The sequence below is a fragment of the Vicugna pacos genome, unplaced genomic scaffold (genome assembly GCF_048564905.1).
Source record: "Vicugna pacos unplaced genomic scaffold, VicPac4 scaffold_76, whole genome shotgun sequence".
Taxonomy (NCBI): domain Eukaryota; kingdom Metazoa; phylum Chordata; class Mammalia; order Artiodactyla; family Camelidae; genus Vicugna; species Vicugna pacos.
This window is the reverse complement of record NW_027328757.1, coordinates 627,086-652,334: the sequence shown is the minus strand read 5'-3', so window position 1 is coordinate 652,334 and position 25,249 is coordinate 627,086. Positions and strand designations below refer to the sequence as shown.

The window sequence follows — 25,249 nt, the reverse complement described above, 5'->3', positions numbered from 1 at the left end:
TGCTTACGATAAAAGCTCAAATAGTACAGAAGGATTTACACAGCAAAGTAAAACAATCCCTCTTCCAAACAGCAATCTATTAATCCCACTCACCAGAGGCAACCGATATAAACAGCTTGTTATGTAGCCATCCAAATATTTCAAAGGAGTACTTAAAACAACCTGTTTTATACCTTTTTCACTTTACCTTAGGGATCCAAGGATAATAATACATAGCAGCAGCACAGACTACTATGTAGGTCAGCTGTTCTTATTGATGAAGCACATCACAAACAGGTTACGCTTAAATGCCTACATCGCAGCATTCAATATTAAAGGTCAAATAACACAAAACATGTTGGAGAAACCAATACATTCAGCCAGAAGAAAATTAGTTATTTTCTCTCAAAAAATTTACAGTAAGCTAAGGTGTGGCAAGAATCTAGCTCAAATGTGTAGTCATTTTATTTTCTTCACATGGAATGATAATTTTTTAAAGGAACCTGAGGAGGAAATTACTCCAATTGCTTGTCCCCCACTGGGTGGATACTCACCACATTCTGCTTTGTCGTTTCCTCCAGGGTCTGTATCACATACAATCTATTTCGACACCGCATACTATGTATATCTTCGTAGCGCATATTCCCATATTTCTGCAAGAAATATGACTTCAGTGGGTACTCATTCATAATAAATATCCACTTCTCTTACAATTGAATTTCATCAGATTCAATTCTCAGAGGCCTCAGTTCTATTTCTAGCTATTTTCCTAACTTGTTCAGTGATTATGCAAAATTTCACCTCCCACGTTTCAGTTTTTCTGTATATTCACAGGAGAGGATTCCATCTACTATGGGTCTAGACTAAGTACAAGAACATTGGTAAAATTCTTATTCTCTATGAAGAGAATGTTTTTCAGCTTTTTATATAATGATAGATACCCATGTGAATATAGTTTCATTTAATGAAAAACAAACTGAAGCAGAGGAGGTTATATAACTTAGGAACAGTTTCACAGAACTCATTTTTTAAATTTTTTATTTTTATTGAAGTATAGTCAGTTTACGATGCTGTTTCAATTTCTGGTGTACAGCATTAATGTTTCAGTTATATATATATTATATATATATATATATATATATATATAATATATATATATATATTAATTTTCATATTGTTTTTCATTATAGGTTACTCCAAGAAAATGAATACAGTTCCCAGTGCTATACAGTAGGATCTTGTTGTCTATTTTATATACAGCAGTTAGTATCTTTCAAATTTCTAATTTATCCCTTCCCACTCCCTTCCCCCTCTGGTAACCTTAAGTTTGTTTTCTATGTCTGTGAGTCTGTTTCTGTTTGTTTTATAAATAAGTTCATTTGTGTCTTTTTTTTTAGATTCCACATGTAAGCGATATCATACAGCATTTTTCTTTCTCTTCACAGAACTCATTTTTAAAGTGAAGTCGGATTTTAAATGACTGTATCTTTACTTGTATTATCTTACTCTTAACATACCACTAGAAATATAACTATAGTATCATATGCTATATATTTATGGTATAAAAAAACTTACCTCATTTGACTCTCTAATCAAATCTGTAATATCCACTCTAATATGACTGCTTTTTTCATCACTTACATTTGAACCCTGTTGCACACTTGAAGGCAATGGGCTATCCTTATTAGTGACATTGTCAAAGAACCTATCCAAAAGTGATAGTAATACAAGAATTAGTAGAAGTAAAATGTAGGGAAAATGACAACTAATTTCTCCCTAGTTAGAGATTAATTTCAACTGAGAGGACAAGGGAAGGTCTTATGAGGAAGTAGAATTTGAAGATGGTGAGGAATTAGGAAGACATGGAAGCGGGGAATGGGACAATGATGAAATGATTTCAGAGGTGGGAGGAGAGCACAGGGGAAGCAGATAGGCTCAGAGAGTATTCAGCAAACACCACATAGCCCAGTAAGGATGGAATATAGGGTATATAGAGGCATGTAAGGAGAAATAATTTAAGAAAGATATATTGAAGACTTAACATAGAGAATTCTAAATGCCAGCGTGAGGTGTCTGTATTTTATTCTGCACATAAATGGGATTTACTGCACCATTACAACAGCTACCCAAATATTCATTCATTTAACACATACATAACATAGTGTGTGTGTGCATGCACGCACGCGCATACACACACACGTTTCAATACAAAATAGCATCCACAGAAAAGGCACTAGGAAAGCTCAGCCTACCTGACTGAAACCAGCTGGAAACCAGAACAATTTCCCCCACTGGATATTTAATATTATCAACCACCTTTCCCCCCTCAAATTGTTCTTATACACTTCATAGCTCAAATTGGGACTATGAAAGTTCCAGCATATTGAATCAACAATACTAGTGTGAATGTGTACATAACCTACTGGTTTACTTCAAAGTAACTGACTTTGATTATATTCTCCTTGGAAACAGAAGAGCAGACTTTAGGCCTAGCTTTTCATTCAATTAACTTTGTGACTTTGAGCAAATTGTTTAAAGTTTCTAGGGCTCAGTTTCCTCACGTATAAAACAAGGAAATTGAACAACATAATCTCTAAGGGGCTCTCCAGATTTATATGTTATAGTTCTCACAGTACCTGTTTAAAGCTGTCACAGCTTCAGCATCATCTTTACATGCCAGCAGTTTGTCTAAATTATAGTCAAGTATTGCCAGTCCCAGTTGTAAAATGGCCTTTATTCCATCATAGAAGAAACAGTCCACCACATTCACTGCACTTTCAATAGGTAGCACACTAATAAAAAGTGTGAGGAACCATGAGAGAGAAACTGAGGAAAAGAATGTCATATCGGTCATGTGTTCGGTCAGCTGGGGGAGGTGATCTCTGATAAGTTCTTCAAAGACTGCCTGATCCACCAAGGCACCTGGAGAACACATGAAGAAATTAAAAAATGAACACCTTTTAAAAGGACTTGTTTCTGATACCTTCCCACTTCTATTAGTATGCTGATATATCTCATTCCTCTTCCTTAAAACATGAACTTCTTCAGTGCCTTTTCTATATTTCACACATTTTTTTTATCTGCTGGCAGTATCATGCATCAAGAGGTACTTGAGAAACTCAATTCATATTCATTTAAATAGTTATTTATGGGATCTTTATTATGTGCAGAAACCTGTAATAGGTGCTGTAAGAGATAGCAGCAATTAATGAAATGATCTCATCTTCAAAGAGTTTAATATCTAATAGAACTTAAGGTAAATACAAAAATAACTAACACAAGACAATCCAGTCAATGACCTAGCCATGATACTGAAGGCTTATGAGGGTGCAAAGGAGAGACCACCTATAGTTTTAAGGTAGGGGCTCACAGCTCTATAAATATTTGATAACTGAAGAAAATATTATATAATTACAAATTGAGAAGCTAATCCTTCTTTCAAACCTTGTATATATCTATACAATTCATATAAATGTGGAGATTTTAAGATGATTAAAATCTCTCTCTCATATTAAAAAAATTTCAGTAGCTCCAGATGCTTTGATCACCACTGTTTCAGCAATATAGAGATAGCAAACTTAAAATTTGTATTTTTATAAAGAAACAGACTAGGTATTTTATTTTTAAAACATAACCTATTAAACAATTTTTCCAGTCATATATTCAGTACGAAAAGCTCTTCTCTTGAACATGTCAGTAAACATGACACTTTGATATTGTTTGCATTTTGTATACTTCAAAACTTAATTGATCAGTTCTTCCATTTGACAGATAATTGTATAGACAAGAGGTCTACAAATTGTTTAGAAAAGAAATAAGTGTTCGTATAGGTATATGTGTATGTGAGGTTTTTTTACCAATGATTCGACGATTAAAATAATCAGGTAACATTCGTTCACATACAGCAACCAGAAGCCAGAAAGCTTCTTCCTCTTTTGCATACAGAAGCAACACTGAAGTCAAAATGTTCATTGCCTAAAATTCATAGAAAAATAAAAATAATAAATATTGCTCGGGTAACAATTACATTTCTTCTTCAAACATAGTAGTTTTCAGCAATAACAACTATGAGACTAATCATAACGAAACATGAGAACTCTGAGCCAGTCCAAAGCAAAACAAGGTGAAGTCAGACTAATATCTGCTAATCAGTAATTATACATATGTATATATATATTTTATACAATTCAAGGAAAATGAAGCAGTAATATCATGAACACAGAACACAATAAGTAAAACCTCTCTAATTTAGACTAATTTCAACAAGTAGAAAATATTAATTACTACAAATCTTGAAAAAACCGTACATACTTTCCAAGACATACTAAAATCGGAGAAACAGACTTCATCTGTATTTTCAACTACCTACAGGAGAATATTCCTTAGATGTCAATCACCCTCAGTTGTGTCCAAAACTAAACATCTTCTTTCCTCTATTAAATAGGATTCTCTTCTTTGATATCTTAATTTTGATCATGCTAGAAACCTTTTATCTTCCAGATACAATCTGTCTTCATATCCTAGAGTTTCTTCTTAGAAAATGTCTTTTAGATTTGCTTTATCCTTTCCACCCCCATTACCATCTTGACTTTCTCCTTCTTCTAATCTATCTTCCATACAAATGTCAGATCATTACTTTTAGACAACATTTGGCCATAGCCTTTATTATAAAGGTAATAAAACCTTTAATGTATAGAGCCTGGAAAGAATGGAAAGGTATGAAGAAAATTAAATCTCCTGTACCCTACCTACCTAGAGATCACCAACGTTAACAAGTTGATGTATTTTTTGTATGCTTTTATTTCTTTCCCTTTTCTCCTAAAATTTAGACCAAACTGTATATTAAAGTTTGATTTTTTTTCACTGAACATTATGTTATACATTTTCAATGCCATTAAATAATTCTTCTAAAACAGTAGTTTTAATGACTGTGAAATAATCTAATAAGTTGAACATACTATAAATTATTTAATCATTCTACTATTATTAGACATTTAGGTTGATTTCAACTTTATACTATTATATATAACACTGAAATGAATATTTTTGTATATAAATCTTCATTTAAGTGTTTTACTATTTTCTCAGGAAAGATACATAGAAATGAAATTATTTGGTCAAAGAAGATTATTTTTAAATGACTTGATATTATTGCCAAACTATATTCCAGAAAGATTGTACTGATTTATAGTTCTGAATTATAGTGTTTGAATGCTTATTTCACTGCTCCTTTGTAATAATCATAATTGGCTTTGCTGATTTGATAGCGAAAATGGTATCTCATGGTTTGAATTTGAACTTCTTTGAGGTTGAACTTTGTTTCTTAGACTTTGTTATTAATCTATATTTTTTTTGTTCTGTGGCTAATCTTTTCATGCCCATTGTTCGTTTTCATAATTCAATACTTTTCTTATATATTTGTATATAAATTATGTCAATTCACTGCCATATCTGGCACAATATTTGACCTCAAGCTCAATTTTTACTCCATCACTTTCCTGTTCAAGAAGCCATAATGAAAAAATGTTAAAAAAAAAAAAGCCATAATGGGAGAAACATCAGTGAAAAATGGCAGAGTAAGGCCCTCCAAAAATGCTCTCCTCTAAAAAAGCAGTAAGACTAGCAAAAATTGTCAAAATCATTTTTTCAGAACTCTGAAAATTCACCAAAAGCTTACAGTAATTCAGGAAGCATTTATTTAATAAAATGGCTGACTCTTAGTAAAAATAATGAGCTCTATGGCATTTTTAATTGCCCTAGTCTCATCCCTCCTCCTCAGCTTCACAGTAGCCTTAAAAACCAACACTCAGCAATCATGGTGAAAATCAGCATCTAGCAGCCACGAGAGGGAACAGAATGGGACTGGAGCTTCTTCAAAGCCCCATTCCCAGAGAACTGTCATTATTTGACCTGTCTGGTGGTTCCCTGGAAGAACACACTGATTGTCTTTATCTGACCTGACACAGAGCTCACCCAGGGCAAACAGCCTTTTTCCCTAGAATGTTCCTTCAAAAAATCAGAAGCAGTTGCTGAACATGTGGCTGCCTGAGGCAGTGGATAACAGTTGGGCCAAATAGTAGGTCATTAAAGGTTAAAATGAAAAGCTGGGAGATGAGATATTCTTGGGGCGCTGTGGAACAACGCTCTTAACATATGCCTGGGAATCTAGAAGGCCAACTGCATTGATATGGCTTTATGCCTGCCCAGAGCTGTGTGTATGCTCAGGAAAGAACAGAAAAGGATCTAAGCTCTTACCTCTGGCTAATCTTGAGGCTCTGCACAAACAGGAAGTGATAGAGAATAGGAAAAAAAAACAGAAATATCAACAAAGCCCAAAGTTGGTATTTTGAAAATATTAAAAAACTAGAAATTCCTTTTGGTAGCCTAACCAAAACGGTAAAAAACAGAAAGACAGAAAGGCAGGGGGAGGTGGGGGGAGGATTCAAATTAAAATCAGGAAACAGAGAACATTACTACCAACCTTAACAGAAATAAAAAGGATTATAAGGGAATACGAAGAACAACTGTATGCTAACAAATTAGACGACCTGGATTAAATGGACAATTTCTTAGAAAAACTACCAAGAGCAACTCAAGAAAAAAATAGAAAAATCTGAACAGACTTGTAGCAAGTAAAGAAACTGAATGAGAAAATTTCCCACAAAGAAAATTCTAGGAACAGATAGCTTCACTGGCAAATTCTACCACACATTTAAAGAATTAACACCAATCCTTCATTAACTCTTCAAAAAATGTGAGCAGAAGAAACACTACCCAGCTCAATCTTTGAGACCCTGATACCAAAACCAAACAAAGATATCATAAGAAAAATATGTATCAATATATTTTATAAATATAAATGCAAAAATCTTCAACAAAATACTAGCAAACTGAACAGTAACATATAAAAAGGATTCCACACTGTGACCCAGTGAGATTTATCCTGGAAACACAAGAGTGGTAAAACTTATGAAAAGTAATCAAAGTAATATACGATATAAAAAATACAGAAACCTCAGTTAAATAGAGTTGGGTGACCAGAAGGAAGAGCTCTCATGCCCTGCAACTACGGCAGAGCCCAACAGGGAGGAGAAAGACTCCTCTTCTTTCCTGGCAAGGACTCAGCCAAGGAAAAGCCATGGATATTATTATAGCCCTTCCAACTTCCTTATCCCTCTATAAAAGGGTTTTCCTCCACTTGCTATTGGGGAACTTGCCCATGGCTTGCCATGGTTGTAGACTCCAAATTGCAAATCTCTGCTGATCCCAAATAAACCCATCTTTGCTGAAGAAATATCTGGTAGTCTACTTGTTTCAGGTCAACAATAATATTACTAGAATAAAAGGGAAAAATCATACGATTATCTCAATAGACAAGAAAAATTACTTAACAAAATCTGCCACCCTTTCATGATAAAAACACTCAACAATCTAGGAATATAAGAGAACTTCCTCAACATGATAAGGAGAATCTACAAAACTCCCACAGCTAACATCATACTTAATGATGAAAGACTGATTACTTCCCCCTAAGATAAATAACAAGACAGGAATATGCAGTCTTACCACCTCTCTTCAACACTTTACTCAAAGTTCTAGCCAGCTCAATTAGGCAAGAAAAAGAGGGGGAAAAAAGCATCTGGATTGGAATGGAAGAAGTAAAAATACTACTATTCAGATCCCAGTCTTGTATGTAGAAAATCCTAAGTAAGGAATCCACAAAAAAATCTACTAGAACAAACAAGCTCAGCAAGGTTGCAAGATACAAGACCTCCCTCCCCTATATATATATCTTTATATTTATATATATGGCAATTGTATTTCTATATACTAGCAATGAATAATCCAAAAATAAAAGCAAGAGAACAATTCCATTTACCATAATGCCAAAAAGAGTAAAATACTTAGAAATAAAATTAACAAAGGAAGTATAAAGCTTGCACATAGGAAACTACAAAACAACCTTGAATGGAATTTTAAAAGAATTAAATAAATGGAAAAGAAAAATGACCAGTGTTCATGGATTAGAAGACTTAATATTGCTAACACATAGTATTCCCCAAGTTGATCTACAGATTCAATGCAATGACTATCAAAATTCCAGCTGGCCTTTTCTTTCTGATTCAGAAAAAGACAAGCAGATCCTAAAATTAATATGGAATTGCAAGAGACCCAAAAGAGTCAAAACAATTTTGGAAAAACATAAAGTTAAAGGACTCACATTTCCCAATTTCAAAACTTACTACACAACTGTAGTAAAAAAAAGACAGTATGATACTGGCATAAGAACAGAAATGTAAAGTAATAGAATAGAATTATGAGTTGAGAAATAAACCTTAACATTTATAGTCAATTGATTTTAAGCAAGGGTGCCAAGACAATTCAATGAGTGAAAGATTAGCTTTTTTCAACTAATGACACTGGGACTACTGGCTATCCACAAGTAAAATGAAGCTGGACCCTTTCCATACACCACACACAAAAATTAACTGGCTGAGATCTAAAATTAAACATTGAAACAATAAAACTCTTAGAAGAAAACATAGAAGTAAATCTTTTTGTCCTTGGATTAGGCAATGGCTTCTTAGATACGACATCAAAAGCACACAACAAAAGAAAAAGAGATAAAAATAAAAATTACAACTTTCCTGCTTCAAAGAACACCATCGAAAAAGTGAAAAAGACAATCCACAGGAGAAAAATTTTGCAAATATTGTATCTAGTAAAGGACTGGTATTCAGAATATATAAAGAACCATTACAACTCAGCAATATCCCAACTTTAAAAATTGGCAAAGAATTTGAATGGACATTTCTCCTAAGAAGATATATACAAATGGCCAATAAGCACATTAGGGAAATGTGAATCAAAACCACAATAAGATACCACTTTACATTTACTAGGATAGCTATAATAAAAAAGAGAGACAATAAGTGTTATTGAGGATGTGCAGAAATTGGAACCCTATACATTGCTACTGGGAATGTAAAATGGTACAGTTTCTTTGAAAAATAGCTTGGCAGTGCCCCAAAATGTTAAACATAAAGTTACCATATAATTCAGCAATTCTACTTCTAGTTAAATACCCAAAAGAATCAAAAACCACATCCACACAAAAAGCTGTATGTGAATATCCATGGCAACATTATTCATAATAGCAAAAATATGGAAACAACCCCAAATGCCCATCAACTGCTGAAAAAACAAAATGTTGTGTATGTATACAATGGAATATTATTCAGCCATAACAAGGAATTAAGTGCTAATACATGCTACAGCATGGATGAACCCTGAAAACAATATGCTAAATGAAACAAGGCAGACACAAAAGACCACATACTGTATTATTCCATTTAGATAAAAGATCCATAAGAGGCAAATCCATAGAGACAGAAAAGTAGATTAGTGATTGCCTAGTGTTGGAGGTAGGGAGAAAAATGGAGTAACTGCTAATGGATATGGGGCTTCTTTTTGGGGTGATGAAAGTGTTCTGGAATTGGATAGCAATGATGGTTGCATGACTTTGTGAATATACTAAAAAAAATAATGGGTGAATTTCTCTAGATAGATGAAAAGAAAAAGGAATCAAAAAAGAAAAGAAAGGGAGAAAAGAAGGAAGAAAACAGATCAGAGAGATGGAAGGCAGGGAGGGAGGGTGGGGAGAAGGAAAGATAAATAAAGCAAGACAGTCAGCCAGCCAAAATGAGTCAGTATGGCTCACATGGATTTCTGATCCAAAGCAATAAACCCTGTTTACCGTATTAAATTCAAATTTTTTACTTTACTTCTTGATTCCAGCATGAACCTAGCCAGTCTGATCTCCAATGCAGGCTTACTGTCATCCGAATGGTATTACTCATAGTGTTACCTGACTCAGAATAACTTTCCTCTGGCCCTCCACGTCTCCAACTTTGCTCTTATCTTTTAGAAGTCACAACCAAGTATTGCCTACTTTGAAGCTGCCTCTATACTACTTATAGATAACATCACAGTCTCTGTGAATGTAAGCTCTTTGAGAAAAGCAGCATTATGCCTCTTTTTTAATCTTTCAGAGATCCTAAAACATGGGAAATACTTGTCATTTAGATGATCCATTCACTTAAATTGCTTTTCATTAAAATACCTGTCTATCTGATAAGTTTCCATGGATACACAGGATTGATCTGTAATCATTCTGAGTGCTCAACCTCATTATAAATGAGAGTGCTAGCTATCCACTATAATCCAATCTCCTCTTCTTCCATAGTATCTAAATGTATGTGGGCTCAGCCACACTGCATTCTGCAGTGAATAGGTGTGACTATGAGAGCAAGATTCTCCAATAAAATGTGGGTGAAGTGATGTATGCAGTTTCCAGGCCTAGCCAATAAAATCTCCCACAATTGTTTCTCCACGCTCTCTCCCCCTTTCTGTGAGTAGTAATGGCAATGAAAGAGCACCTTGGAAGCCACATTTTGAAGATGACAGAGTCTGCTGTTAGCCTAAATCCTTGAAAAATCAATCATATGGAGGAGAGCTACCTACTGACTTGAATACTTGCTCTCCTTGGTTTATTCCTTTATGTAAACTCCTACTGTGTTTGAGCTATTATCTGTTTGAGATTATCTGTGTAAGCAGTCTAGCACACCCTAACCAATATAGTGAGCTCCTAAAGGAATTTTTTTCAATGATCCCTCCACTGCCTACAATATAAAATTGAAACTCCTGACCTATCCCAATCTACCTCATTTTTTTCCTCCAATTATTTCATTTAATTCCCTCTGCATTTCTACTAAACAGAATATAGCCTTATATATATTCTACATTTACCTCTGTGTTTGGTTACACTGATCCCTCCACCAAGAATGTTCTTTCATTCCATGTCCATACACCCAAAACTCCCCAATTTCAAGACCTATAAATGCCACCTTTTCAAAGAAGGCTTCTTTGTTCCTGCCAATGAAAACAACTTACCCCTATTATAAACCCTGACTTCATACACTTCTGATAATTTACCTCATTTGTGTTTCATTTGCCAACGAATATGTTTTAATACCTACCAATCCATATACTTTTTTTCTTTCCAATCTGTACACTTCTAAGGGAAGGATCCTTATCTGATTCATCTTTATATCGCCTTTGTGGAGCTGTCTGGTGCTCTCTGAAGTCTCTTTGAAGCCTCTCTAAAGCCATTAAAACCCCCATTCCTGGGCCCTCCATGTGCCTGGAGCTGACTGGCACCCTTCACCTCCAACTCCCCACTACAGGATAAAAACATCTTCCTGGATGTGTGTTTATCATAACAAAACTAACCGCCCCCAGGAAATGACTAATCACAATACCCTAGGCAGACAGGCATCACTGCATATCTCGTACTTAACAGAGTCATAAATCCCATTACTCAGAGTAGCCCCTGACAAGTCTTACCTCACTTACAGCCAATCACAAATCTGTTGCCCTATCCCTTTGTGTTCACAGCCCCTTCCTCAGTAAAAGACCCTGCACGTTCACCCTTGGTACTCAGACAGGCACCTCTCCTCTGTGGGGCCTGCTGTTGCCTGTAGCAGCATATCTATTAAACTTTTGTTTTTTAAGCTGTCCTTTGTCTCTGGTAAATTCTTTTATTACCGGCAACACCAGCCCAGCCTGCTGTGTCCCCAGCAGTCTTGAGCACCAGCAGAGTATCTTTTCCAGAGCAGAAATTCAATAAACATTTGTTAAATGTAAAACAAAAATAATGAAATATCAATTCTAAGTATTCCCACTACCATTCTACTTAGATTAATAATAGCCACTATTAATCTCAGCCTAACTTCTGTCCTTATTAGTAGAGTTGGATTTGATGTGATTTTATCATTTGGAACATGTAAACAGTTGAGCTCATAATGAAATCATACCTGGCAGTATCCAATTTTGGGATTCCTGAATGCATAAGCAGTGAGTACCCGCCTCAGCGCAGATATGCCAGTGTCACTCTGAAAGGCTGGATGCTCAGGCAGGGAGCGACGCAAATCACGCTCAATTTCTTCAGTAGCCAAGTTGCAGGTCCCTAAGGACTGTTCGACCACTTCAGCATAATAGCCAGGATTAACAGCCATGTCATTAACAGCACCTGTAAACATGATTACATTAACATTCAAAAGAGGGCTATAAGGCTACTACTTGCATATATACATGAAGAATTGAATTACCCTTAAACTTAGCTTTATGCTCACATGGTAACAGAGTACAAACAAGAGAAAAGGAAAAGCTTGACACCAGAATTTATAATATCATGACATCAATCTCATCCAAAAGAATAACATTTTCATAAACTGTCTTTTCACCTTAACTTTCCTCTGACACTAAAAAATTCCCACCCTATCCCCTGCAATTACCCATATATTGTCTAATAAACTATACTGCTCACACAATGGATGTGTACCTTACTCTCTTTGACTAGTCTGAACTCACGAAGAGTAAGACTTAGTCCTAGTCATCTTTGTAATTATTTTTATTTAGCTTGGTGTGTAACGCCTATAACGGGCATAGGTAAAGTCTGCTAAATGAATAAAGTGAATAAATGTAATACCTGAAAAAAGCATCCAGAGCTCTCCTCTTAAGGTCTCTGGAATCCCTCTTACAACCAGATCTCGAGTCTTTTTGGTCCGAAACATGCTAACACCACGCCCACATTCTGCAAATAGGATGTTCCATGACTGTTCCTTCATCTTTTCTTTCAACTATAACAAAACAATCAAAGCAACTAAACACAGTGAAAAAACTTAATTTGAAGTTTCAAATAACTCAATAACTCTCTTCCCCATGAAACAATTCCCAAGGAAATGAAGAACATAGAAAGTCAAAATCAGTCTTCATGGACAGGCCAAATACTGGACCACTGTCATCACTAAAATCTTTTAAATCCATATGAGTGTAACAGCTTTAATTTACTATTTTAATTCTTAGCTAAATGCATATTTAAAAAGCATTACACTTAAGAGGTAAAGTTTTGAATCATCAATCTCATCAAATCACCCCAATAAGGAATGATTATTAGAAATTTATGCAACTAAAACCTAAGGTTCAACTTTCATCTTTTATCTTAATTCTTGGTAACAGCCCTATTGTGTAATGGAACAAAACAGTACTATCTGCTAGAAAATCGATTTTCAAGCTCCCAAAAGAGCTTTCAGTTGTGATACCTTCTAGTCTGATTTAAGATTTTTATTTTCGATCAACTGTTTCAGTCTATAGATTAAAATATTTTGTTTTCCTACCATTTTGGAATTAAGAGTCTCCAAATTCTGAGGATGAAACACTGTCATTAAGGCTTCTGTGTTCACAGTTTTACTGCATTCTCTCTGACATGTCAAAGACTGTACCTCAGTATTATCAGATGGGCCTACAGAATCAGAACTAATAGGAACCTGAAAAAGAAAGAATATAATTGTCCTAAATGTATGCATAAAGGTTTCTGCAAGAAGAAAAAGCGACCATGTTCAACCCGTTATTTATAAACAACAATCTATATACATAACACATATTAAAGCAATGTTTCAGACGAACATTGTTTTTCTATCAAAATTAGAGATGTCAACAAACCAATGTCTAGAACATCAAACTCATGCTCTTAGTGGACCAACTCCCCTACACAGGCAACAAAATACTGGCAAAACATTAAAAAAAAAAAAGAACAGTTCAGAATTTTGTAAATTAACCAAAGGCACAGAAAGAACTGAAAAGCATCAATTCAAAATGAACCTCAGTAAGAACACCAGAGTCTGGAAAGTTTAAACCTGAGGCTGTTCCCATTCCCAAGCTCAGAGGTACAGTATCCATGAAAGCCAGCATTATCACAGCCAATGGATCTTTTGGAGCTTTATTAAAAGCCCCATCCCCAGAACACTATTTTCACCAAACCAGCAGCTCCCTGGAAAATCTCCATTCCCAGAGTGTTGTTATAATTTGATTTGATTCAGAGCTCAGCTCTGTGTAAAGGGCCCCATCCCCAGGGCATTCCAGAAAACCATAGCAATCTGCTAATAACATTACAGCTGCTTAAGAGCTGTGATTTCAATTTGAGGCAAACAAGAGACTGACTAAAAATTTAAAAGGAAGAGCTTGAGAATCAGATGACCACAGGGGAACTTTGAAAGGTTCCAACATTATCTTGGGTATCTAGAAGTGTGCATGCATATACAGGACTGTGAACCTGGCCCAAGAAAGAAATGAGACAGGAGAAGGCCCCAGTCAGTCAACTCTGGCTGATTTTGGAAATAAGAAATGAAAGCTAAGGCTGATTTGTAAACTGCCTAAAGTTTGAAGTATATCTTCACACAAAGATCCCCTGAGCAAAAGGTGGAAAACTTAAATGGTTCAAGGCATTTAAACACTTCTGACCCATCATGGCCTGACCACTAATTGTTTATACTGATTCAGGGGGTGATATGAGAAGACAGGCTTAAAAATAAAAATGAGAACTTAAAAAAAAAACCAACAAAAAATGTCCCTGAAGAGGCTTGCTTCTTGGATTTTGGCAACTAAGAGCGGAAAGCAGCTATTATAAATATATTCAAAGAACTAAACGGGACTGTTTTAAAAAATAAAGAAACCAGTTAAAAAATGGGCAAAAGATCACCACAGAAAGATGGCAAATAATCACATGAAAGATGCTTAACATCATATGTCATTAGGGAATTGCAAATTTAAACAATAGGAGACCACTGCACACCTATTAAAATGGCTAAAATCCAAAACACTGATAGCACCAAGTGCTACTGAGGATGTGGAACAAGAACTCTCTTTTCTTGCTGGTGGCAATGCAAAGCAGTACAGCTACTTTAAGAGACAGTGTGACAGTTTTTTAAAAAGCTAAACATAGTCTTACCACATGATTCAAAAATTGTGCTCTCAGCTATTTACTCAAATGAGTTGAAAACTTATGTCCACACAAAAACCTGCACATGAATGTTTATGGCAGCTTTATTCATAACTGCCAAAAATTGGAAGCAACTATACTGTCCTTCAATAGGTGAATGGATAAACACTGTGGTACGTACAGACAATGGAATATTTTTCAGCAATAAAAAGAAATGATCAACACAACTAAGAATTGGCTTTTTGAAAAGATAAACAAAACTGACAAATCTTTAGCTAGATTTACCAAGAAAAATAAGGGAGAGAGGATTCAAACATAAAAATTAGAAATGAAAGAGGAGACTTTATGCCTGATAATACAGAAATACAAAAGATCATAAGGTACTACTATGACCAATTATATGCCAACAAATTGGACAACATAGAAGAAAAGGGCAAATTCCTAGAGACATACAATCTACCAAGACAATCATAAAAACAGAAAATCTGAACATAACCAATAATATATAAGGAAACTGAATCTGTGATCCAAAACCTCCCAGCAAAAACAAAAAGCCATGGATCACATAGCTTCACAGGTGAAATTTACCAAACATTTAAACAAGAATTAATGCTAATTCTCAAACTCTTTCAAAAAATTGAAGAGGAAGGAACATTCCCAAACTCATTTTACAAGGCCAGCATTCCCCTGATATCAAAGCTAAATAAGGACACTATAAGAAAAGAAAATTACAGGTCAAAATCCCTGATGAGTATAGATGCAAAAATTCTCAACAAAATACTTAGCAAACTGACTTCAACAGCACATTAAAAGGATCATACACCATCATCAAGTGAAATTTATCCCTGGAGGCAAGGATGGTTCAAAATACACAAATCAAAATGTGATATATCATGTTAATAGAATGAAAGGTAAAAATCTTATGATCATCTCACTAGATACAGAAAATTTATTCTGACAAATATTCAACATCCTTTCATAATAAAATCTCTCACAAAGTGGGCATAGAAGGAACATACCTCAATACAATAAAGGCCATACGTGACAAGCCCAAAGCTATCATCATACTCCATGGTGAAAAGTTGAAAATTTTCTAAGATCAGAAACAAGATAAGGGTGCCCACTCTCACCACTTTTATTCAACAAAGTATTATAAGTTCTAGCCAGAAAAATTAAGGAAGAAAAAGAAACAAAAGTCATGTAAATCAGAAAGAAAGAGGTAAAACTGTTTCTGTTTGCTGATAACATGATCTTGTATAGAGAAATGCCTTAAGACTACCAAAAAACTGTTACAACTAATCAATGAATTCAGTGAAGTTTCAGAATACAAAATCAGTTGTGTTTCTATACACTAACAATGAACTATCTGAAAAGAAATAAAGAAAACAATCTCATTTTCATTAGCATCAAAAACAGTAAAATATTTAGGAATAAATTAACCAAGAAAGTGAAAATCTATGTCCCCCAAACTATAAGACACTGATGAAAGAAGCTGAAAAAGACACAAATAATTGGAATGATATCTTGTTTTCATGATCAGAAAAATTAATATTGTTAAAATGTCCATATTAACCAAAGCCATCTATAGACTCAAGGCAATTCCTATCAAAATTCAAATGGTATTTTTCATAGAAATAGCAAAAAAAGTTCCTAAAATTTATATGGAGCCACAAGAGACCCTGAATAGGCCATGCAATCTTGAGAAAGAACAAAGCTTAAGGCATCACCTTTTTTGTGGTAATCATTTTAATATATATGCATATCAAATAATTACACAATGTTATATGTCAACTACTTCAATAAATCTGGAAAAAATCCTGGCAGTTCCTTACACACATAAAGTTTAATAAATATTTGTTGAATTTTTTTTAATTGAAAAAAAGAAATGAGCTATAAACCACAAAAAGATATGAAGGAACACTAAATACGTATTTCTAAGGAAAAGAAGCCAGTCTGAAAAGGTTACATTGGGTAGATTTCAACTAACATTCTGGAAAAGGCATTATTACAGAGACAGTAAAATGATCAGTGGTTACCAAGGGTTCAGGAGAGGAATAAACAGGGAAGAGCACAGGGGATATTTAGGGCAGGGAAATTATTCTGTATAATAATATAATAATAAGATAAAATACAGGATAATATCCTGTATGATAATGGTGGATACATATTATGCATTTGACAAAACCAATAGAATTGTACAACACTAAGAGTGGACCCTAATGTAAACTATGGAGTTTAGTTAATAATGTATCCATATTGGTTTATCAGTTATAACCAATGTACCATATCAATGCAAGATGTTAATAATAGGGAAAACTGGGCAGGATTGAGGGCAGGTAGGTGTATATACAAACTCACTGTACTTCTCACTTTTTTTGTAAACCTAAAACTGCTCTAAGAAATAAAGTCTATTAATTAAAAAGATAAAAAAGTTAAGTATCACAACTGTGTCCCATCAAACAAAGAATAATAGCAGAGATAAAAACGATTAAAACAAAGAATCAATCAACAATGTATGAAGGATTTCAATTTCTTCACATCCTCCTCAACACTTGCTATTGTCTGTTTTTTTTTTTAATTAGAGCTACCCTAGTGGGTGTTAAATAGTATCTCACTGTGGTTTTAATTTGTAGTTCCCTAATGACTAATTATGTTGAACATCTTCATGTGTTTACTGGCCATTTCTTTATCTTCTTTGAAGACATGTGTATTCAGATTCTTTGACTATTAAAAAATTAAAAAATTAGGTTCTTTGCCTTTTATTGTTGAGTTGTAGGAGTTCTTTATATATTCTGGATGGATTTCTCTAATCAGAGATATAATTTGCACATATTTTCTTTCATTCTGTGAATTGTCTTTTCACTTTCTTGATGGTATTATTTACAGAAGAAACACTTTCAATTTTGATGTAGCTCAAGTTGCTTTTATTTTTTTCTTTTGTCATGTGTTTTTGTGTCACAGATAAAAATATCCATTCTTAAGGACATCCATTGTCCCTGTACAATTTGTTGGATAAACTGTATTCTCTCATTGAATTTATCCGACACTGTTGAAAAATCAATTGACCATAAATGTAAGAGTTTATTTCTAGACTCTCAATTCTATTACATTGATCTACGTCTATCCTTATGCCAGGATCACGCTGTCTTGTTTACTACAGCTATGTAGTAAATTTAGAAATTGAGAATTGTGAGTCCTCCAAATTTGCACTTCCTCTTCAATACTGTGTTAGCTATTCTAGGTCCTGTGTATTTCCACATTAATTTTATGGTTTCCAAAGCTTTACTTTTAAAACATGTCCATCACAGTTTCTATGGATTATAACTATACTAGAAGTCTGGGGTTACCACTAGAAGTACTAAAAAAAAGGCTCACTTAATATCATCCCTTTAACTTTAGTAGCTTAAGAAACTTGAAAAGAATTCCCGTGACTAAGGTGGAAAAAAAGTAGCAGCTTATGGTGGAGCAGTCCAGTAGTATTTCAGCTTGAAACCCAAGAAAGCCAACAAGACCTAGAAGGGTTGGAAATTAAGAGGATTCAAGAAAATTAAAAAGGAGTATTGAAATCAATGTCTGAATATAGGGGTAGGATAGAAGAAGCTTACAAAAGAAAAAATAATTATTAGTGAGTATAGGTCCCATGTTACAACTTTTCTTTCCTAAAAAGTTTGTTTTGATAAGTCTACTTTACTATTAATGTTAAATTTTGCTGTTCTCATGAGGGATTAAGTCTTTGCAAAATCGATTTAAAACTTCATGGTGGTAGTCTAGATCTCAAGTAAAGTACATTCCCTTACTTGAAGCCATATGACTAAGGCATCAGTTTATCTATTAGTGGTACACCGAAACTACAGGAAAAGTAGCCAAGAAGGAAAAGAAAAAATAATCTCTTAAGTAATGAAACCCCAAACATAAATTCATAAAAGGGATGGCAAGTGTGCCAGTTCTAACCATGATTACCTCTTAGGTATTCATTAAATTACATTAACATATTCACCTTCAAAGATGTTGGTTTAAAGCAATTTAATATTTGCATTGTTTGAAGAGTATGATAAAGTAGATTATTCAAGAAACTAAGTTTAAATTTCTTAATTTTTTTTTTGGTCTGGCTCTTTTGAATGGGAGGGTTTTACTCCACGGTCATACCAATTCTATATAACCATTTGTTTGGGTGCTCACATTTGTGACAGCTTTAAATTTGGCACTCATCAGACATTTAGTATCTGAGGAAAATCCAATCATATGAGCAAGCAATATAGGTTGCTGACTTTGTAATAGGTATTCTTAGACTGGTTTGGTCTTTGGTATCTGTCATTGACTTTAGAAATAGCATACAGTTTCTAAAAGTGAAGGAAAGATAGAGCAAAGATTAATATTTCTTTATGTGTAACTTTTCTACAAACTATTAGATTTAAATTAGAATATCTCACAAACCCAGCATAATAATGATGGCTGGGTGCCAGAATTGAGCTGTAAAACCAAAAATTACAAAAAAAAAAGTGCAAAGAAACATTTCTTTTAGATATCACAAGCTTACCTTAAAATAGGTTCCTGTTCATAGTACATACTTTTAAATTAGTGCTAATTTCATTTTTTAATAAAACTTCTGGTTTCCTAATGTTGAAATAAATCTACTCCATACAGCTTAAACATCTCTGTCTAATTTATGTTATAGTGACAGAAAACATATCATTTTATTTTAATTGAGGCAAACAAATACCAGTTGTATGGGTTAAACTATTATTTTTATCTGCATTATCATGTAAAATAAGGAAGTCATTACTTCTAATTAGAAAAACTTAGTGCTGGTTATGAGAACTAATGAAACAAGTTTGTTTATTCATACTTTGATAATCTGTAGAAGATATTTGCCCTTCTAAACATTTCGAGGCATAGCTCAATTTCTACCTCTTCTTGACATTCCATTGTTCCTACGATCCACTTATAACATAGTTTCAAAGCATTGAGTAAATGATCTTTAGCAGTACTTTCCCTTCTTAGGCCACTTGGCTTAAAATTAAGCTAAATGAGCCCATTTTTCTTTCATTTCGTATAGTTTTGAAAAGTTTCCATATCTGGTAATATTTCTTGAGTATATGTGTTAATAAAAATAAAAGATTATTGTGTTTTCTAAGTACTTGATTAGAATTTTTCAAAACCTGGGTATGCACCAGATTTTAACATAGCCTAACAAAAGGTGGAGAATTTTAATTGACACATTTAAAAATTTGGACAGAACTGACATTTATGTATAATCCAAATTACTTCTGGGAGCATTTGTTCTTTATATCATACTTTGATGTACTTAAAGAAAAATTTCCTAAAGTCATTTCTGTATTCATATTTAGATCTGTCAATTTAGACTTCTTTGAGATTTAGATTAAAAAGGTTTGTTGTTTGTGTAAATTTTACCAGGTTTGGTAAAACTACAGAATGTAATTTTTTCTTTTTGTTTCAGTATGCTAGGTGTAGCTATAAAATAATGTAACCACAATTTCTGTGGTTTAGAAATCAAATGGAACCAGCTCTTGTTTAAAAAGTTCTATCTTTACTACTTTTTTAAATGTGCTATAAATAAAGGTAGACATATACAGATAATACTAAAAGAAGTCAATATTATTCCTCATTGCTGAGATTAAAATCTTAAGTAAAAATGTTATGACAATTAAAAAATACATTTCCAAGCAAACCAGTATACTGACTGGTATTTTGTATATATCTTTACTAAAACCTCTAAAAACGGGTAAGAGAAACTAGACAACCTTAAAACTTTGACATACATCTGAAAAGATGGTAAACTCATTTTGAAACAGAATCCTTTCTTGACAACTGAGCATACCCAACTATTAGAGAGGTACCTGAGAGTTTTCAGGAGAAAAAATCCAGCTCTTCAGGTTTAAGAGACACAGATAAATTAAAGAAGGAAAGATAAGCAGAGCATTAAATCTAACACACAGATTGAATCTGAAATGGAATAGGACAGAAAAACAAAAGTGACATAAGCAAGAATATGGAAGCACTGAGAGAGAAACTACCAAGAGTGATCAGATTTTACTTGTGTCCTCACATCAAATTACAGTATATCCTGGGTACATACTTGAAGAGAATCAAAGATAAGCAAGTTGGAACAAGACAACTCTTGATGGCCAATATAAAGATTCTATGTCTAGAACTGAAACATACGTATTTTTTAATTACATTTTTTCATTGTGCTTTTATATTATCAAAGGAAGTTAGTCTTGTCAAGCCTGATTCTAATCGACTTGGCATAGTATTTTCAGTCTCTGCTCTAGAGAAAGAAGTAAAAGCCTCTATAATCCAATTCAAATAAAATAATACAGCCAGTGAAGCCAATGTTAATTTTTTCTTTGAATTTTCAATTAAAATATAAATTGTTATAATGTGATGTTTTATCAAGCTATTAAAACATGAGGTTCCTTGGCATTGAAACTATCTACATTTCCATGAAAGACAAGCATGAAATTCAGGCTCTTAACTACTCTTTGCCAAGAATATTTGCCCTCTCTAATATTTTACCAGTAAACAGGTATGTCATTATTTTGCTTTGGGCTAGATTATATAAATAAGGCTGACCTATTTAATGTTAAATAAAAGTTACTCAGACTGGTTTAAAACTGCTGTCTCTCTACAGCAATAAGAGTTGACATAGAGTCCATTTTCAAGGCCTTGTTGAATTCTCAAATATAGCTGGAGTTGTTAAAAGCCATGTTATGTGAAAGTACAAGGTGTGTATATATGATAAACAGCAAATACAGTCAAGAAAAATCAAATGATAATAATTTTTTAAAAGTATGAGTTCCTAAAAAAGGATGAAGTCCTTAATTCTCACTTCCGTTTTATGTGAGAGAATATAATTTATTTGGTTTTCATCTTTTTAAAAAAACTAAACCTCAGTATAAATAGGAAAGGTACTATGAATCCCTTTTGAAAGAATGGACCACACAAAATACAAACCTTTTTTCAAAATGATTTGACTGCTGTATAATTACCTCTGTGCTAATATCATGATACTGAGTTGAAGCTGCCCCGCACTTCAGCCTGAGTTTTGCCACCAACTGCTCAAATTCTTTAACTTCGCTGAAGCGAAAAGCTGTTTTTCCTTTGATACTAACGATGACAGATTTGCTGGAATCATTTGTCTTATCTATAGCTAAGACCTGGGGGGTGAAAACATATCATAAATGAATCACGTTTTCCCTTGTTGCTGACATGGTCGGGCAAAATGTATTTAGCTTATTTTTTGTGGCTAAAAATTTTGGTCTATAGTTAGGATGTATTAAGAAATAGACGTTGGGTACTTAGTTGTACCACTGACATAAGCAACCTGGGTGCAAGTTATTTCACTTCTTAAGTAAAAGGTTTAACTAACATGTAACTTTCAAAAATGACAATACAAAAGTAAAAATTTCATGCTGCAATGCTGACAACTGATTTCTGACTTACAGAAAAGCTATCAATTCTATTCTTTTTGACCATGTGCATCAAATGCAACAGTATACATTTTGGTATTCATGTCATAAATGTCTGCGTGATCATGCTCCATGCTGAGTCATCCTAAACCCTTATCTTATTTATAAACTTTCAGTTTTTTCTATTTTTATTTTCAATACGAGCTATAAAACTCTTATCCTAGTACACTTATCCTGAAGAATGGTACTCTTATCCTGAAGAATAATACTAAGCTTAAAAAAATTATTATTTAAAAATTACTAAAAGGACATTGCATTTTTAAATAATTTACAGAATTACAATATTTTACTCTGTGAGTTTTAAATAATTTACAGAATTACAATATTTTACTCTGTGAATAATAACGTTTTCAAACTAAAAACTGATATGTAACCAAATTTACATTACCTCTCTTAATGGAATGATTACACTACATAGATTGCCATCCTGGCTGGCAAAGCAGATATAGTTTTCTGAGATGCACATTTTTCCATGAGTGTTGAAGTGGCTGAATGGTACCCATAGGAAACATTCATGTACTTCTTTCAAAGTCTCTTCTTTGGGCAGCCTAAAAAAAGCATTAAACTGCTCGCTATGGGCTCGATTTTCCAGACCTCTAAAGGAAAGAAAAAACAGTGGGGGTTTCAAATGATGACTTCAAAAGTATACACACATTCATATTGATTAATCTAAACGCACTGTAAAGCAAAAAGATTAAACAGTATACGCTATGTTCTTCAACAAATTATGAAATGGAAGCACACTGATTCCTAACAAATTCATTTTGTTTGTTCTCTTTTCCAATTTTGTATTATTAGTAGGTTACAATGCACAAAAGTTAGAGAGGACGTAGGTCTTCAAACCATCTGTTAACGGATGATTTGCTGGGAGATTAATATTATATTATTATATATTCCTAATATGTGAATATGGCTAAAACCAATCTTGGCAGACAATAATTTCTATAACTGATTATCAGAAAATCAAGAGAACTACCCAGTTCAAGCAAAATAAAATAATGAAAATTTATGGCATCAAAATTTAGAGAATACTGTACAAAATAATATTAAAATTAAGTGAAGCAAAAATTTTAATGAATGTTTAAAAAATTCAAAGTAGAGGCAAGATCACAAAACAACATTGCTTACACAGTATTGGGTGCAAGATGGGTGTCAATAAATACACATGACTTGTTAACTGATACATAAATATATAAATAAAAAATAATTGCCTAAAATAGTACAGTTTTTCTAGAGGCATTAAACACTTGTGCTAAGCAGCAGTGCCATCTGGGGTAGTAAGTAAATTATGCAAGTTATACCTCAAAGCCAACAAAGCTAAAACTAAATTTATCTTTCCAGCATATACTATTTGAATATGTGGCAGTTCATCATGTCTTTCAAAAATAATTTTGATAAATACGAACAGAAAACCACATTAATTTTTTCTTCACTTAAATTGTAATATGGTAGATAATTTCACTATTATTTAAAAGAATAATGTCTTTTATATGAATGAAAAGCTGTCCATGATATATTATTTTAAGCGGGAAAAAAGCAGATTGTAGAATAATATGTGATATTCAGTCCCATTCATGTTTTTGGCAAATATTTTTTTTAATTCATGTATTAAAAAGCCTGAAAGGATATACATCTAATTCAGCTGCTGTTATTATGCTTCCATATTGTTTAAATTGTAAAAGTAATATATATGGTAAAAACAATAAGCTGGAGCAGTAAAGATACTCCATTATAGAAAAAGTCATTTGGAGACTAAGTCTAAATAAGCTATGGTTCTTTTTAACTTACTAAAGAAAAGGATTGAGATATATATAATTCTCCATAGACTATTTTAAAAAATGTACATGGCCAAAAATCAATTTCCTGTACTTCATTCAAATATAGACTTGGTAATGAATTGATAGATGGCCTTTTAGAATATTCTAAGGGAAATTAAATTGCTAAAAGTTTATGTTTATGGTGGCCAATTAAGGAACTACAAAAACAAATGGCTCACTATAATATAACATAAACTGGATTCTTAATCCTTATAGAGCTCTATTTATAAATCATGCACAGTGGGACCTAATTTTGGTAATAAGGTGTAAAAAAATTCACCTGGCTGATTTATTTCCAGAAAAGCAGGAAGGCTCACAAAGGAATCCTTATATATACAGATTTTAGGAATAGTTTAAGAATAGGCAAGAGGGACAACTGTACCCAGTAAGGGCTATGCAGTAATCACACAACCCTCCAGGTCACTTGTTCTGGTCTATCTGCAGGACTTAGGTTCCTCTTTATTTTACACTTTCCCATACAGTCTATACCCTCAGCCTCCTTGCCAGAAGCAGCTTTCACTAACTATTTCTGGATCCTCTCCACTCTCCCTCCCCTTTGGCATGCTGATTTCAGTCAACTGTTCCGAGTGTTGAGCAGGATATAAGGGTGCTGGTTGGTTTCAGCAAACCAAATATAGTGGCAAACAGCTACCAGACAGATACTTCTGATGCAGGCACTAATAATGATTAATATTTATCTAGTGTTTTGTATTTTACAAAGTGCTTTCACACATTATATTGCTCATTCCTCACAAGTGCTGAGGTAGAAATGACAGTTGAGAAAACTGAGGTCCTGAGAGATTATGACTTGTCCAAGGGTTGCTCTACTGTCATTCTAAAGCCCATTTTTCACTGACTCCACTTACTTTCCCTTAAAAAAAAATGACACTGTCTATAAGTTATGTTTAAAAATAAACAATACATTAAACAGTTTCAGACCTGAAACTATCTAAACTATCTTAGAGAAATTTAGAGTTAGATTAACCACACATACAACAATCTCTACACTTCTAAAAGCACTCCAGAGCAAATCCTACGGGGATCTCAAGAAATTATTTTCAAACTTAACTTCTACTACTTCTTAGGATTAAACTTCATGGAGAGGATACCATTCGTAAAATGCA

The 25,249-nt window shown here is 33.6% G+C and overlaps 1 protein-coding gene across 1 annotated transcript in view; it reads right to left on the bottom strand.

Annotated features, from left to right (window-relative positions):
- The window catches only part of TBC1D8B (TBC1 domain family member 8B), a 54,581-nt gene that overhangs the window by 11,983 nt on the left and 17,349 nt on the right, over positions 1-25,249 (bottom strand). Inside the window, exons 6-14 of the mRNA XM_006214174.4 lie at positions 22,697-22,904; positions 21,829-21,996; positions 13,218-13,367; positions 12,530-12,680; positions 11,856-12,070; positions 3,837-3,954; positions 2,616-2,901; positions 1,555-1,684; positions 534-632 (exon numbers count right to left, since the gene is read on the bottom strand). Coding sequence (XP_006214236.1) covers positions 534-632; positions 1,555-1,684; positions 2,616-2,901; positions 3,837-3,954; positions 11,856-12,070; positions 12,530-12,680; positions 13,218-13,367; positions 21,829-21,996; positions 22,697-22,904 — 1,525 coding nt within the window. The remainder of the gene's footprint in view (positions 1-533; positions 633-1,554; positions 1,685-2,615; positions 2,902-3,836; positions 3,955-11,855; positions 12,071-12,529; positions 12,681-13,217; positions 13,368-21,828; positions 21,997-22,696; positions 22,905-25,249) is intronic.